We start from the raw sequence: 17,738 nt of genomic DNA on the forward strand, positions 1-17,738 counted from the left end.
TGTGAAGAGACGATTTTCCGGATGCAGTTGTGTGCTTTCACTATCTTGCTGAATCAGTGAGTGTTTGTCAGGCGTGACTGCAGGTTGCAGCATCCTTCATCACCCCGCCCCCATAGTTTGTTCTGTGGCAAACAATCTTGGACCGATTCTAATTTACCACGATAAAGTGAGAAAAGAAATGGATCTTTGAAGAAGATGCCCTGAACGCAATAACAGATCAGTAATAGATGTTTAACCACTTCAAGAGAGCATGTTTGAGTTGTCTTGCTAATGAACAGTGTGTCATGGAGACATTTTCAGTGCATCTGTTTTAAAGAAAGAGAAGTTGAGTGCTGATGCCTCATTTCAATGAAACTGGCCACATAGCCATAACATAGAGGCTTTATGAAAATGGCCAAATTGTACCCTGTAAACAATACTCATTATCATGCCACAAATTGCAATACGTGTTGAATTTCTTTTCAAAGTGGAGACATGTCAAAAAAGATATTTTCACACAGACAGTTACAGAAAAGACAGACAGACAAACACACACACACACGCACACACAGACACACACACTAACACGTATGCGGAAACTCACACACACACACACACACACACAAACAGATGCAACACACAGACGCGACACACACACACTAACAACCCCCCACCCCCACAAGCACACACAATATTGGGTATGTTTTGACAGCTAGAACATTTTAGTGTGAAATGTGTTTGTGCCCCTATTCCAAATATGTCAACAATAGTTCTGCACATTTTGTTTTCTGAAGTGCTGTCAACAGGGAACCACATATCCTAATTATTACTCTATCTCTGTGATGTCTTGTGCTTGGAGTGCTTGCTCGCCCTTGCTACTCGGATGTGATAGAAATTCACAGTTCTCTGTAGATGGATCTTGTTCAAAATTATGAGCCGTGGAAGAGTTGTTTCCCTTTAAGGTGAGACTAATTGCATCACAGGGCACAATGAGCTCCAATGAGCATAATCAAAAAACAAGAAAGATGTTGGAACGTTTCACTGACTTTACGCTGTGGACGTGATTTTTTTTTTTTTTTTTTTTTTTTGTCTCGCCTCTCCTTGAAGGAATACAACTCTACCACAATGCTGAACAACCCTGACATATCAATTCCCGGAAAACATCTAATGAGAAAATCTTCATTTTCAGTGTCGAATCTCAGAAACGTTCAAAACATTCATAAGCAAACAACTCACACACATGTGTTTCCTTTGTTATTTTTTTTGAAGCTTAAACTAAGCATGAAAGTGTCAATTTATGGCAACATGTAGGGATGAGATATACAAATACTGTGCAAAATACATGACTGAACTGACTCTCTGATTATAATCTTTGTAAAAGTATCTAATAATTGAGTAATTAATTACTTCTGATCTTGTTTCATTTGAAAAATAAATAAACATTCCATTAATCAATCAACCCCTTAATTACCTCAATTCTCAAGAACTTAAGCTGGCATAATAACCCACCAAATCACATCATAATGCTCACCGGCTTTGTGCAATTCCAAATGGCATAACAGCAAGTACACAGAAGTACATTGTAAATTGAAGGCACAGTCTATAATTCCCATGTGAATAATAAAGCTCACTGTCTCAGATGGGTGCGTACCGCTAGCGCTACGTGTTATTTGTGCTACTGACGTGTCATTTGTGCTACGTGCCGCTATCGCTACGTTGATTAGTGCTACAAATAATTTGTCGATGAGTCGCTACCATTCGTTCATTATCACTACGTGTCGACAGCACTACATCTTTTAGCGCTACGTGTCATTATCGCTACGTGTCAATACCACTACCAGGGACCTATCTAATATAGGTCTATGCCACTACTTACCGACGACTCTCTCTTTCTCATTTTTTCTCTCGCTCTCACTCCTGGTTTGTGTGTGTATATGTATGTCTGTGTATGTATGTATGTGTGTGCGTGTGTGTGTCTGTTTCAGTGTGTGTGTGTGTGTGTGTGTGTGTGTGTGACTCTCTCTCTCTCTCTCTTGCTCACTCGCTCCCTCACTCACTCTGTCTCTCTATTATACTTAGGCCACAGACTCTTATATACAAACCACGGGGGATGGCGGAAGAACAAAATCAAAACAAACACCAACAACAACCATGAAATAAATACGTGGTGAAAAAAAAAAGCGAGAGAGAGAGAGAGACACACACAGAGAGACAGAGACAGACAGATCCGACAGCCAGCCATGCAGACATATATATACACACTCACACGCAAACACAATGGGAAGTGTCTGCCGTTTGAACATGTAGTAGTGCTATCGACACGTAGCACTACAGTACATTGGCTTTTCAAAAATAGTGATATCGACACATAGTTCTATTGAGACGTAGTGATAATGGCATGTGTGAATTGTGGCAATAGCACTACGTGCCGATAGCACGCACTACTGTTTTTGGCAATTTGTGTTGATAGCACTACAGAAAATAGCGCAAACGATACGTAGCACAAATGACACGTAGCGCTAGCGGGACGCACCGTCTCAGATCTGCCCAGGCTGCCGCTATCCTTCCACTTGCATGGACACATTCCAACAATCAACTTCCTGACACGGCTTCATGTGCAGAGCGGGTATTTTTTGATGAATTAAATTTGAAGATTGACACAGGTGTCAGTAAAGAAATAAAATGTCATCTACAAAAAGGCTGTTGAGTTTTGGTATATGACCAAGTGGAAGGAAGGTTTGAGATAGTGAGTCTGTGCGTTTCAGAACACTGGGCTCTCCACACAATCCTACAGCTGGAAATACTATCCGACTATCACTGAAACACTCACAGCTCCATTTGATCACAGGCAAGACCTACCAAGTATAGATGTTACAACATTGAATACAACACTTCCTTGGTGATGTATAAAACTACATCCTTGATTTCATAAAAAAAAAAATTTAAATTTGACAAAGCATTGTGAAGGGATATACGGATGAAGCATAAATAAAACTGTCTCATTGAACAAACATTAGGTACATGTATACAAATATCAATAAATGTACTGATACTTTGGCCTGCTCTCCAGAAAATGCTGTTAAAACAATCACATTCAATCAAAATTTCAATTTATTCTTCAAACAACATCAACACCACAGTAAATACATGTAATTAAGCTGTCAAAAGCATGGTCACTGAACAGTAAATTATAGTGCAAAGGTGACAAGATATTTTTTAGCAACAAAAGAGGTAAAAAAAACTTCTTTGAAACAGTTAAATAAAGCACTGCCACTGGACATACTGAATGGCACAGGTTGGTTCCCCTCTAATCAAAAATAAATCACATGCAAACTTGTTCATCATTAATTGTCTGAAATTAACACATTTTCGAACAAACGCACAAAAGCCAAATTATTCAAATTCGACAATCATCACTGAATCAAAAGTCAAAATTACCAAAACCTCCACATGGTAAATAAGACTAGATCATAAAGTCAAGCACCTCAATATAGTGGGCATACAATCTGCTTAAAAAGCATGAGCATACAGTGTGCACAAAATGTTAGCCATGGCACTATCTGGCTGGCATTGCTGTTGATGTAGCTGCACAGCAGGCTTTGCAGATGCAGTGGAACCCCCTTTTTAAAGTTATTGAACTTGTGACGTCCTCATGCAGCTATGCGTTTGAAAAAATATCAAGTTTCATCGACTTTCATGCTAGGAGGAGTAAAAAACTGCACATTTTTAAGAATTAATTTTGAACATTAATTCTCCGGGAAGGAAAGTGTGGGCCTCGATCAGGCTCACATCAAATCCCGCACGTTAACTAATTACCTCTAAAGCCTACATGGAAGTCTATTGGTCTTGGCGAAAGGGAGAATTCTTTCTATTTTGGGTACTTTACGTCAAGACATTGTTTGATTACTGAAGAAAATTGTAAAAGAATATGGTATGTGGGTCCAATTTGGCATACCGCACACAGCCAGGTTGAGCCCCAGAACGTGATCACGGGAAATGTTAATTCCATTTTGGCGGGAGATGCGAACTGACAAACAGAATAAAGTTTCTTTTGGCTGGCAACATTAAAGGTATGTGTTATAGGCATCTGTGAGATAGTTGTGTAAAGCTTTTGACTTTATATCGTAATCTGCAACAAAAAGACAAATCGTTGCTTCAGCAATGCTGCGACTCCTGTACTGCCCCATTCAGACCCCCCAATTTAATTAAGACTTCCTCCCTTTTACAACCTTGCTTTTTCAGATGTCTGTTCATAAGATCTATTCATTTATCTCCATTTCAAGGCTCCCTCCTTTTTAAGACCTGATTTCTTCAAAATGTTAGAGGATATAAAAGGGGGGGTGCTCCACCGCCGTGCTGCCCGAGGCACTGCAGTTTCTGACAAAATGAGGTCAGCAGCATGCAGCCTCTAAACTGTGAGGACCAGTTTGCCGCAGGCGCCTGCACAGTTGATGACGTCGTTATGGGCCTTGGCAACGTCCTCCAGCTTGTACTCTTTGCCCACGTGGGGCTGCACCCAGCCCGTCTCCCCTCCTGCTTCAAGGAGGGCGTGCATCTCGCGCCATTCATCCTGTCGAACACACACACACAAATATCTTCTTTATAATTTGGGAGGGGAGCAGACCACAGTGTCCAGCTTCATAAGGACAAAATGCTTGCCATAAAATTGCCAATTTTCCCAAAATCAAAAATGGACGACTTAGCCAGACCATTCCTGCATAGATCGTTGCTTCCCCTCAGTCATCAGTTGTAAGTTATAGACTGTAATTCAGTCCTTTACTTGGTTTGATGCACTTTTTTTTTAACTAGGTGGTGAGCAGAAAAAGGACAACACTGACTGAACGATCAATGCGAGTGTAGTACAATCAACTGTGCCACCACCCAGCCTCTCCTGACTGTTATCTCTCAGACCTAGCTCTTCCCACGGTCTGGTATCATCAGTTAAAATAAGAGTACATTGTGCACCCTAAACTTATTCCAGGACAGCATCCTTACGCTAATGAGTTTCACTCTGTGCTCAGCTCTGTTACTGTATGCTGCTTATATCTTATGCTCTATACTTTAATGAATAAACTTAGTGATAGACATCCGTCTGATGTTATACTGATGTGGCTGAGAGTGTGACCCTATGATAGCCTCCGAATATAAACACCAAACACCATATTATTACAGCGAGGGTTGATATATCTGATGGTTTACCTGTCATCCAAAACACTTCTGCGTTTACCCAATGCCTCCCAGAGCTCCCTATATCGCTCACTCAAGAACCCATTTGCAGATCTCGAAACGCCTTCTTTACATAATTTCCCTACCTATGACACATATCCTTTTCCATTTCGATAAGCTTCCTACAAAGCTTCAGCATTTATAATTTTGGAAAACTGGCAGTGGTTTCTTCGCTAAGAAATGCGCAAGTTTAAAATTGACAGAGTTATTTCCCATGTCATGGGAGGCAAAGTGTTAACTCTCCTGTGAGATTTGGCTGGAACCATAAATTTCAAATGTCTTTTGGGGGGAGCCATAGTTTATACACAGACATCAGAACTGATGTCCACGAGGGAGTACCAAACTGGGTATCAGGCGCGGTGTCGGATTGGTTGAAACTGAGATTTTTGTGTGTGATTTTAACCAACCCGACCCTGTTGCTAGCTGGCCTGGGTTGTGCGAAGCATTGGTGGAAATTACAAATCAAATTCATCTCAATATCAGATCTGTTTTTGATTTTAACCAATCCCAACCGACGGCTGGTTCCCACCCAGTTTGTTGGGACCCCACCCTGGTCCCCACCCAGCTGGGTGGGAACAATTTTGGCTTCGCGCAACCCAGACTCATACAACTTACAGGCAGAGCAGCAGGCAACATGACGCCGAGGACCTGTGATTCCTTGCCCATCATCAAGCGAGGGTTGATCTCAATGGTCCCACGACATCCAATCACCTGCCATGCAGAGCTACAGTTTTAAAAGCTGATACAGTTGTGCAACTTACAGGCGTAGAAGCCGCCAACATGATGCCAAGGACCTGCGATTCTTTGCCCATCAGCAAACGTGGGTTGATCTCAATTGCACCGCGGCAACCAATCACCTGCCATACACAGACAGAGGATGAAAACACACACATTATAAAACACAAAGCAACTTATTCTCCCTGATTTACACAGCATTGCAGTACAGTAGAACCCCCCTTTAAAGAACCCCCCCCGACATCAAGACTTCCACATTTCTTTCTTTTCTTTACTTGGTGTTTAACGTCGTTTTCAACCGTTCATGGTTATATCGCGACAGGGAAAGGGGGGGGGGGATGGGATAGAGCCACTTGTTAATTGTTTCTTGTTCACAAAAGCACTAATCAAAAAATTGCTCCAGGGGCTTGCAACGTAGTACCATATATGACCTTACTGGGAGAATGCAAGTTTCCAGTACAAAGGACTTAACATTTCTTACATACTGCTTGACTAAAATCTTTACAAACATTGACTATATTCTATACAAGAAACATTTAACAAGGGTAAAAGGAGAAACAGAATCCGTTAGTCGCCTCTTACGACATGCTGGGGAGCATCGGGTAAATTCTTCCCCCATGTTTTCTCCGCTTTATTGTTCATAACCTCTGCAAATGTACGCCTATCTTCAGACTCCCTCCTTTTTGGGACCCGATTTTCTCAGATTTTTGGAGGCCTTAAAAAAGGATTCAAGTCTGTATTAAGTTCTGGTGAACACAAAAATAACTAAAATCAGCAAATGCGAGCATGTTTCACTGCCATCAGGGGCAAACATGTAGGATGAAGCTTAAACAAAGACAGAGAACATGGAGAATGAACTGTCTCCAACCACTACCCCACCACAGCATTTAAGATTTGAATAACAGAACATTGAAACACTTATTTTAACTTATTCCTTGTGTGTGGTGTCATTGTTGAAACGAATCCCTTATCCAAATTGTGTAGTCTTGGGGTCACTATAGTGGTGAGTAGCCCTCTAAGATTATTGTGAAAGTTTAACTTACCACAATACGACCTTGGAACTTGATCATTTCCAAATCCTTTTGCAGGTTTGCATTGGACAGCATCTCCAGAATGATGTTTGGGCCCTCTCCCCCTGTCGCTGCCTGAAATGGAAAATAATGCATTAGATAATCATAGTTGCTTAGTGTGTGAGTGGGTAGGGAGACAGGTAGGTGTGTGTGTGTGTGTGTGGGTTGGTGTGTCTGTGTGTGTGTGTGTCTGTGTGTGTGTCTGTGTGTGTGTGTGTGTGGGTTGGTGTGTCTGTGTGTGTGTGTGTAAATGTGTGTGTGTGTGTGTGTGTAAATGTGTGTGTATGTGTGCGCGTGTGCATGCCTGCGTGTATGCTTGTGTGTTTTCATTTGTCTCAACGTGATTTTTTCACGGCAACCCTCATAATTAACCTATTTTTGACTAATAGAGGGGGGAATCGAGACGAGGGTCGTGGTGTATGTGTGTGTGTGTGTGTGCGCTTAGAACTGTACCCACGAAATACGCGCGATATAAGCCTCATATTGATTGATTGATTGTGTGTGTAGAGCGATTCAGAGTAAACTACTGGACCGATCTTTATGAAATTTTTCATGAGAGTTCCTGGGTATGATATTCCCAGACATTTTTTCATTTTTTCGATAAATGTCTTTGATGCATCATATCCGGCATTTTGTAAAAGTTGAGGCGGCACTGTCACACCCTCATTTTTCAATCAAATTGATTGAAATTTTGGCCAAGCAATCTTCGACGAAGGCCGGACTTTGGTATTGCATTTCAGCTTGGAGGCTTAAAAATTAATTTATGACTTTTTTATAAAACGATCCAAAATTACTTTTATCGCATTCTTCATCATTTTTTGATTCCAAAAATATATAAATATGTTATATTCGGATTAAAAACAACCTCTAAAAATTAAAAATATAAAAATTATGATTAAAATTAAATTTCCGAAATCGATTTAAAAACAATTTCATCTTATTCCGTGTCCGTTCCTGATTCCAAAAGCATATAGATATGATATGTTTGGATTAAAAACAAGTTCAGAGAGTTAAAAAGAATAGAGATATAGAAAAGCGTGCTATCCTCCTCAGCGCAACCGCTACCGCGCTTTTCTGGATTGTTAATTCCACTGCCTTTGCCACGAGCGGTGGACAGACGATGCTACGAGTGTACGGTCTTGCGGAAATAATGCAATGCGTTCAGTTTCATTCTGTGAGTTCGACTGAGCTTGACTAAATGTTGTATTTTCGCCTTACGCGATTTGTTTTTTCTTCATTCCTCTCACCACAATATTGGCAATGTAACCCTCCTCCCGATGATTGAAGACGTCAGAAGCCCCCAGGGACTTAACGAGCTTCAGGCCTTCAGGTGTTCCTGCCGTTCCCAGTACCCTCAGACCCTGTGCTCTGGCGATTTGAACGGCTGACATTCCCACCTGCAACAAGCAAAGTGTAAAAGCACTCTTTGCAGGGTTCCTGCAGGGCAGAGCTGATACAATTCAATGAGTTTTCAAGGACATTTCCAGGACCAAAAAATGCTTTTCAAGGACATGATTTTCCCCAAATTAATGCAAAGCACCAAGCTTACCTTGAGTTTTTCAAGTCTGCAAACTATTAGTCATTCCGTAGTTGTTTCCCTTGCCAACTTCCGCGAAGGGAAGCAACTACGGGTGACTAGTAATAGTTAGTTCGTCTGCTTTCGTTTTCACTCGACCTTTTATTCTCCCAAAATGTGTGTACTGTATTTGAAGGAAAAAAAGGGGGTTGCATTTTGTTTTAAATAAGACAAGCTGCTGACGAAATGTATAGGCAACAATTTGGAAAAATCAAGTACTTTTCAATGACTATTTAACAAAACTCTATTTTCAAGCACTTTTCAAGGCCTGGAAAAGGTTTTCCAATTTTCAAGGAGTTTTCCAGGGTTCAAGGACTCTGTACGAACCCTGTCTTTGTCTTTGTGTGGCAGAAGGTGTTTGCACAGAGATCATCAGGTACTCATAAACAACAAGAATAATAGTCTCTGGTGGCTTACGTTACCATTCACACAGGAATTGAGGAAAGAAGGTGCAGGGCCTGATAGCTCAGTTTGTTACTGGACTTGTGATCTGTGTATCAAGGGTTTGAATCTGGGTGGACTTCAAGCGCAGACTCAAAGACGTTCTCTATATGTCCCATCCCCGTGTCACCACAGTGGCACGTAAAAGACCTCGGTCCTTCTGCCACAAGTATAGATGGGTTATCACACCTAAACACGCACACACCTTGGTAGCGCATTTCCATTGCTGCTGGCTTTCCACTGAGAGGAAGCGATCAAAATTTCGCAGCGATAGGACAATAGCGTAATGAGGAAAACATCTATAAAGGCCCAGTTTTAACCTTTTATCATAAAAGGGAAAGGCGATAGCATAATGCATTAATGGAGAACGCTATGTTTCAACATGGAACATACATGTATGCTGATGATCTGGAAAAGATGGCATGTAGCAAACAGTTACATCACAGATAATGGATGGATAAAAGGGTGGAAGGATGGGCGGGTGGATGGAAGGATGGATGGATAGTCTTCAATACTACGATACAATGGAGGAATCAAGTTACTCACAGCACCACTGGCTCCATGAATCAGGACTGTCTCCCCTGGTCTGGCTTTGCCTCTACCACACAAACACACAAATAACAATGGATGTGTGTGAGTGGGGGGGGGGGGGGAGGAAGGAGAAGGGGCTGTGTGTTTGTTTTTGACTTTGTGGTTTTTGGGGAAGGGGGGGTTGTATGTTTCCTTAGCTCGATTGGTGTGTGTGTGTGTGTGTGTGTGTGTGTGTGTGTGTGTGTGTGTGTGTGTGTGTGTGTGTGTGTGTGCGTGTGCGTGCGTGCGCACATATCTCTGTGTCTGTGTATGCAAATTTGTGCGACCATTTATGTACGTGTGTTTTGGTAAAGAAAGGGGCACAGATGAGGAAATATAAGCCGAACAAGACTGTGTTCTCAAGCTCTTTTATTTCCTCACCTTTACTCCGTTCTTTACCTAAACACGCATGCCTCATCGTCTTACAACAACAACAACCAGCCCCCCGCACAGGCCTAAAAGTGGCGAGTATTTTACTTGCCATGGCGAGTAAAAACATGTACATGGCGAGTAGAAATGTTAATCTACTTGCCAAATGCGAGTAAAGTTGCTGAAAAGTTGCTGAAACAAATGGTTTGGCGAGTAAAATTTGCTCTCTGGCTAGTTAATTATGATAAGTGCTAGCCAAAGGCCAGTGCCCCATTTTATGAATTTTTAGCGCTGCTGCATATAGTTTTTACTGACTTTTGCATCAGCGCCCGATAAGCTGTGTAGTATGGCACGCCTAGTGCAGCCCCTTGGGAAAAGGACAGCTTGCCTGCCAGGTGGCCGGTGTACAGGGCCTCTGATGTGGCATATTCAGCGTACGCCCCTGACACACTTCTCACAGAGTATGCCCTGTCTCCCTTCTGTGCAAAATAACAAAAAAACAAAAACATTATAAGAAATAGTTCAACCCAATCAAATTGTAAAAAAACACATTGTTGACAGGCATGAGATAGGAACAATATTTTGGGAAAAAAAATAAAAAAAAGAACAAAAATTCAAACCTCTACAAATTTTACAAAATGAAAAGAAAATGAAAAAAATCACTTTCACTGACTTTGAAATTTTTGACGTCCTTTCCCACCGCCTCCACCACACCAGCTGCGTCTGAGCCTGGTGAGTACGGGAGAGAAGGAAGGCGAGCATAATTTCCACTCCTGATGTAGGTGTCCACTGGATTCACACCTGTAGCGTGTACCTTGAGCAATACCTGGGAGAAAAAAATGAGTTTATAAGAACTGAGATACTTGAGGATAAGGTACTATCTTAAAATCTTCAACCGACGAGTTGGAAGGATCAGGGTTGCATGTATAATATTTCTGACAGTTTTCTGTATCAGACTAAAAATGTTTACAATTCTATACTGGAACCCATGCAGGTCTTTCATGAACCCTGACAGAGAAATATATATATATATATATATATATATATATCTGAACACTGACTACTGAGAGGGTGTGCAACTAAAGACAGAACATTTTAGAAACACAATAATATGCACACACACACAAAATGTCAAGACCCCCCCCCCCCCCCCCCCCCCCCCCCATTTACATGGGTGGGACTAAAAAATTTCATGAATCCTGAACCTCAACCAAACCAAACAAAATACAAAAAAAACAAGTCGCGTAAGGCGAAATTACTACATTTACTAGTCAAGCTGTGGAACTCAAAGAATGAAACTGAACGCACTGCATTTTTTCACAATGACCGTAGTCCGCCGCTTGTGCATAACGGAGTGAAACTGACGAGCCTGTTCAGCGCGGTAGTGGTTTCACTGTGCTGCATAGCACACTTTTCTGTACCTCTCTTCGTTTTAACTTTCTGAGCGTGTTTTTAATCCAAACATATCACATCCATATGTTTTTGGAATCAGGAACCGACAAGGAATAAGATGAAATTGTTTTTAAATCGATTTCGGAAATTTAATTTTGATAATAATTTTTATATTTTTAATTTTCAGAGCTTGTTTTTAAGATGAACGTAAATTTGGATCGCTTTATATATAATTTTTTTTTTACAATTTTCAGATATTTAATGACCAAAGTCATTAATTAATTTTTAAGCCACCAAGCCAAAATGCAATACCAAAGTCCGGCCTTCATCGAAGATTGCTTTACAAAAATTTCAATCAATTTGATTGAAAAATGAGGGTGTGACAGTGCCGCCTCAACTTTTACAAAAAGCCGGATATGACGTCATCAAAAGTATTTGTCAAAAAAAAGAAAAAAACGTCCGGGGATATCATTCCCAGGAACTCTCATGTAAAATTTCATAAAGATCGGTCCAGAAGTTTGGTCTAAATCGCTCTACACACACACACACGCACAGACAGACAGACAGACAGACACACACACACTTACACCACGACCCTCGTCTCGATTCCCCCTCTATGTTTAACTTAAAACATTTAGTCAAAACTTGACTAATGTAAAAATAGAAACAAGTTGCGTAAGGCGAAATTACTACATTTAGTCAAGCTGTGGAACTCACAGAATGAAACTGAACGCACAGCATTTTTTTTTACAATGACCGTAGTCCGCCGCTTGTGCAAAACGCAGTGAAACTGACGAGCCTGTTTAGCGCGGTAGTGGTTTCGCTGTGCTGCATAGCACGCTTTTCTGTACCTCTCTTCGTTTTAACTTTGTGAGCGTGTTAATAATCCAAACATATCATATCTATATGTTTTTGGAATCAAGAACCAACAAGGAATAAGGTAAAATGGTTTTTAAATCATTTCGGAAAAATAATTTTGATCATAATTTTTATATTTTTAATTTTCAGAGCTTGTTTTTAATCCGAATATAACATATTTATATGTTTTTAGAATCAGGAAATGATGAAGAATAAGATGAACGTAAATTTGGATCGTTTTATATAAAAAAATATTATTTACAATTTTCAGATTTGAAGCCTCCAAAACATACACACATACACCACGACCCTCGTCTCGATTCCCCCTCTATGTTAAAACATTTAGTCAAAACTTGACTAAATGTAAAAAAAAGAGGCCATAATCGAATCCGGATTTCCGGCATATATATATACCGGAAGAATCCCACCCATGAATTAATAAAACACACTTCCAACTTTTAAGACATTGCTTTTTCATATTTTCTGTTCATTACCCATTATAAATCTACCTCCATTTTAAGACTCCCTCCATTTTGAGACTCCCTCCTGATTTTCTGAGATTTTTGGAGGTCACAAAACAGAGGTTCCACTGTAACACCATTACCTCATTGTCACCGGGTGTAGGTATGGGTACTTTTGCTTCCAGCTGAAGCACCTCAGGTCCACCCCATTTCTGCACTCGGATTGCACGCATGACTGATTGTAGCACACCACTGATTCTCACCATCAAAGTAATGCACCTGGCAAATTACCTGCAGAGAGATATATATATAGAGATGTGATTTAAGCAGCGGTTTTCTTGAAGTCCTACACTCATTTGCACGCATGACAGATTGTAGCACACCGCTGATTCTCACCATCAAAGTAATGCACCTGGCAAATTACCTGCAGAGAGATAGATGTGATTTAAGCAGCGGTTTTCTTCAAGTCCTACATTCATTGCACGCATGACAGATTGTAGCACACCGCTGATTCTCACCATCAAAGTAATGCACCTGGCAAATTACCTGCAGAGAGATAGATGTGATTTAAGCAGCGGTTTTCTTCAAGTCCTACATTCATTGCACGCATGACAGATTGTAGCACACCGCTGATTCTCACCATCAAAGTAATGCACCTGGCAAATTACCTGCAGAGAGATAGATGTGATTTAAGCAGCGGTTTTCTTCAAGTCCTACATTCATTGCACGCATGACAGATTGTAGCACACCGCTGATTCTCACCATCAAAGTAATGCACCTGGCAAATTACCTGCAGAGAGATAGATGTGATTTAAGCAGCGGTTTTCTTCAAGTCCTACATTCATTGCACGCATGACAGATTGTAGCACACCGCTGATTCTCACCATCAAAGTAATGCACCTGGCAAATTACCTGCAGAGAAAGATGTGATTTAAGCAGCAGTTTTCTTCAAGTCCTACACTCATTGCACGCATGACACCATTCTATTGTGCCCCATCATGACAACTGTTTCATATTAGTTAAGGGGATGGCAAATTAACCAAAAGTGAAAGTTCTTTCTTTCTTTCTTTATTTGGTGTTTAACGTCGTTTTCAACCACGAAGGTTATATCGCGACGGGGAAAGGGGGGGAGATGGGATAGAGCCACTTGTTAATTGTTTCTTGTTCACAAAAGCACTAATAAACAAGAAGAGCAAACGCTCGATCGAGTCACTTTCGCAGTTCTGAATATTATATGAGGCATCAGATGGACAGGAAGAAATTGCTATTCACAACACAATGAGTCACGTTCACATAAAATTTGAGCCCGGTCACTTTTATAGTTTCCGAGAAAAGCCCAACGTTAAGTTGTGTGTTGCCGAACAGAAAAGGCTAGTTATCTCCCTTGTTTTTCTGATAACGTTCGTAAAAGGCTACAGATGTAAATACTTTGATGTAAAGAATAATCCTACAAAGTTTCAATCACATCCGATGAACTTTGTCAAAGATATAAAATGTCTAATTTTTCCTTTGACGCTGACCTGTGACCTTGAAAAAGGTCAAAGGTCAACGAAACCATCGTTAAAGTGTAGAGGTCATTGGAGGTCACGACTAAACAAAATATGAGCCCGATCGCTTTGATAGTTTCCGAGATACTTTGTCAAAGATATAAAATGTCTAATTTTTCCTTTGACGCTGACCTGTGACCTTGAAAAAGGTCAAAGGTCAACGAAACCATCGTTAAAGTGTAGAGGTCATTGGAGGTCACGACTAAACAAAATATGAGCCCGATCGCTTTGATAGTTTCCGAGAAAAGTCCAACGTTAAGGTGGTGTCTACGGCCGGCCGGCCGGACAGACTAACACTGACCGATTACATAGAGTCACTTTTTCTCAAGTAACTCAAAAAATTGCTCCAGGGGCTTGCAACGTAGTACAATATATTACCTTACTGGGAGAATGCAAGTTTCCAGTACAAAGGACTTAACATTTCTTACATACTGCTTGACTAAAATCTTTACAAACATTGACTATATTCTATACAAGAAACACTTAACAAGGGTAAAAGAAGAAACAGAATCCGTTAGTCGCCTCTTACGACATGCTGGGGAGCATCTGGTAAATTCTTCCCCCTTACCCGCGGGGGTAAAAGTGAAAGTATGTAACCAAATTCACTTACTCCCAGTGGAAAGCTAGCACGAACAATACGAAGGTATGTGCATGTTTATGTGTAAGCAGCCACCTGTACGTTTGGCAGAATGACCAAGGTCCTTATGTGCCACAGTGGTTACATGGGGGTGGGGCATATAGATACCATCTCTGAATCTGCACATAAAGTAAACCCGTGTCCTTCTCGGCCCGGATTCGAACCCATTACCTGTGGACCACAAATGCAGTGCCATACCCACCAACATTCTGGGCCTTGCTTGATGTACGTACTGCGCTTGCCTTTTGCTTAACCATGCCTGCTTATTTTAGCAATAGCAGGGTTTAAACAGTTTTGGAGAAAGTAATAGGGTTGGTCAAGGAACCGGAAAAAAAAAAAACTTTTCTTCATTTATTTCATTATATTTGTCAGGCCATTTCAGTGACAAGTAACTGATTGAGTAAAGCAATGACCAATCATAATTGTAATTCAATCAAGTTTGCGTTTTAATGAAACAGATCCTGTGATTGGTTAGAATGCCCCAACTCATTAAAAATTACCGGTGACTAATTGTCATCTCACACGGCATCACTGCAGAGCGCCTAGAACTGTACCCACGGAATATGCGCGATATAAGCCTCATTGATTGATTGATTGATAGCCACTCGCTAAAAAATCCATTAACAACCTGCTGGCGAGGCGCATTGATTCAGCATCAACTAGTCTCGGTTAGCTTTGAGGGTCATTTTACAAGTAGGAAATATGAAGGCCAACGAAATACCGAGACCATAAGGTATGCGAAGTGATGACGTCGAATACGTGACGTAAGTTGATGCATGAATTCTTCCGGACTACGTCAGTCAATTCCAAAGATCGCTTCTGTGATGAACAGATTTTGTTTTTGAGTTTGCTGTCCAGAAACCCGTCAAAAAAGAAGGGAAAATGTGTGTGAAAGAAAACAAAACAGGAGCAGAGTGATACGATAGGAATACAGAGACATATTTCTTGGGACTTGACCCTTGCAGGTAGGTGGACTGAAAGTAGTGTGTGAACAGAACAGAACCGATTCTGTCTGTTTACAACCGCATGAAAGCAGGAAAGAGATCGTCGTCAGATTGAATTACAATAACATTAACATGCTTCCATTTGAAACTTCTCGGTCTTCATCGTGGATTGACGCCCTCCCAAAGTCTAATTGAAGCCCGACGGAGCGAATACGTTTATCGTAATTCGTATTCTTCATTATTTTCTGATTCCAAAAACATATAATTATGTTATAGTTATATTCGGATTAAAAACAAGCTCTGAAAATTAAAAATATAAAAATTATGATTAAAATTAAATTTCCGAAATCGATTTAAAAACAATTTCATCTTATTCCTTGTTTGTTCCTGATTCCAAAAACATATAGATATGATATGTTTGGATTAAAAACACGTTCAGAGAGTTAAAAAGAATAGAGAGAAAAGCGGGCTATCCTCCTCAGCGCAACCGCTACCGCGCTTTTCTGTATTGTTAATTTCACTGCCTTTGCCACGAGCGGTGGACAGACGATGCTACGAGTGTACGGTCTTGCGGAAAAAATGCAATGCGTTCAGTTTCATTCTGTGAGTTCGACTGAGCTTGACTACAAGGGCGGATCTGGGGGGGGTTATACGAGTTACGTAACCCCCCCCCCCCAAAAAAAAAAGAGGTAATTTATTGGCTCAGGATGCACCAGATAGCTCTATTTTGCTTCTTTGGATAAAAAAAATTTCCGGGGGAGCATGCCCCCGGACCCCCCTAGAGGCTTAGGCGCCTTCGGCGCCGTCAACTTGTATCTTCGCAGTCATTTTGTAACCCCCCCCCTCCAAAGTGAATTGATCCGCCCTTGGACTATATGTTGTATTTTCGCCTGACGCGACTTGTTTTATTCTTGATCTGCAATGAATTCATAAACGACACCACGTACGTCTGAGTGAAAAAATATCCTTGTCATTATACTATTTATAGCAATGCAGAAACACTGTTTGCTACTTTAAAAAAGTGTCTCGTCATTGCTGGTAGGTGCTCTCATTTAGTACATCTTGTCGTCGTGCCACTACTCCAAAAAATGACAACCAGCAGAGAGACGAAAAGAGGGAAAGAGAGATAGAGAAAGAGACCGGGGAGGAAAGACTTTCAAGATAAAAGACTAGTACTAGTAGTAGTAGCGTGAGAATGTACGAACATTCTTGCTACGTAATTCAACATGTTCAAATAGCGTCTGATAGCAGTACGCATTATGCGTGTCATACCTTAATAGTACACGAAAACAACCACTTTGACGGAGCAAACCTTGAAACCTGGAACAGGATGCAGCCGGTCGCGTGCGGTGAGATATGTAGGAGTAATCTCCCTTGGTTCGCTGACTTGCCGAAAAAGAAAGTAGGAATAGTGGGGCTCGTATGTTGCAGACGCACTCATAAATCATTCACATCTTGCAACAAACATCATACTTTGTGATATTGTTCCTTATAATTATTTAAGGGATTTCAGATACAGAGCCACTTCAGAAATCGGTTTTTTTGTTTTTGATAGGGAATAAAAGGCTGCATTTACAGCAGACGAAATTCGTACCAAAAGCGCTCAGCAGTAAATATTCCCAACTCAGCAAATGTAAAATTCAATGGTTTACCATGCACCAGAAGTTGTCTGCTGATAACACATGCATGACATAAATACTCTTATGGGTATTTTTGTGTTCTGGTATTTAATTTGATCGTTTTTAGAATTTTATATATCCGCAGCATGAAAATTCAAGATGGCGGCCTCCGCAACATTGCGTGTTTTGATTTGAGCGAAAACAACGTTTCTGAAGGTAAGTTTTCAAGAATACGCTTCCATTCACCAATGTCACATCATATAACTGTTTAATTCTCCCCTGGGGTCTGTTATTCATCGGGTGAAGCGCTGAAA

At 40.8% G+C, this 17,738-nt stretch overlaps 1 protein-coding gene across 2 annotated transcripts; it reads right to left on the reverse strand.

The window, feature by feature from the left end:
• Positions 1-1,220: 1,220 nt before the first annotated feature.
• LOC138948761 (quinone oxidoreductase-like) lies at positions 1,221-17,180 on the reverse strand. Of its 2 annotated transcripts, none has more exons than XM_070320368.1 (9): positions 17,078-17,180; positions 12,821-12,968; positions 10,640-10,792; positions 10,282-10,445; positions 9,574-9,625; positions 8,258-8,407; positions 6,984-7,085; positions 5,821-5,916; positions 1,221-4,549 (listed from the first exon to the last, which is right to left on the reverse strand). In XM_070320368.1, the coding sequence occupies exons 2-9, from the start codon at positions 12,941-12,943 to the stop codon at positions 4,388-4,390; spliced, it is 1,002 nt and encodes a 333-aa protein (XP_070176469.1). In that variant the 5' UTR covers positions 12,944-12,968; positions 17,078-17,180; the 3' UTR covers positions 1,221-4,387. The 2 variants fall into 2 exon arrangements, with proteins under 2 accessions (XP_070176469.1, XP_070176468.1); XM_070320367.1 differs by lacking the exon at positions 5,821-5,916 and adding an exon at positions 5,967-6,062.
• Positions 17,181-17,738: the final 558 nt, after the last annotated feature.

The sequence above is a fragment of the Littorina saxatilis genome, linkage group LG15, assembly GCF_037325665.1.
Source record: "Littorina saxatilis isolate snail1 linkage group LG15, US_GU_Lsax_2.0, whole genome shotgun sequence".
Taxonomy (NCBI): domain Eukaryota; kingdom Metazoa; phylum Mollusca; class Gastropoda; order Littorinimorpha; family Littorinidae; genus Littorina; species Littorina saxatilis.

Coding starts and splice junctions, on each gene's coding strand:
- LOC138948761 (XM_070320368.1), bottom strand. CDS start 12,943: ATGGTGAGAATCAGTGGTGTGCTACAATCAGTCATGCGTGCAATCCGA. Junction 10,793..12,820: donor CTACACCCGGTGACAATGAG/GTAATGGTGTTA, acceptor TTTTTCTCCCAG/GTATTGCTCAAGGTACACGC. Junction 7,086..8,257: donor GTTACATTGCCAATATTGTG/GTGAGAGGAATG, acceptor TTTCCATTTCAG/GCAGCGACAGGGGGAGAGGG.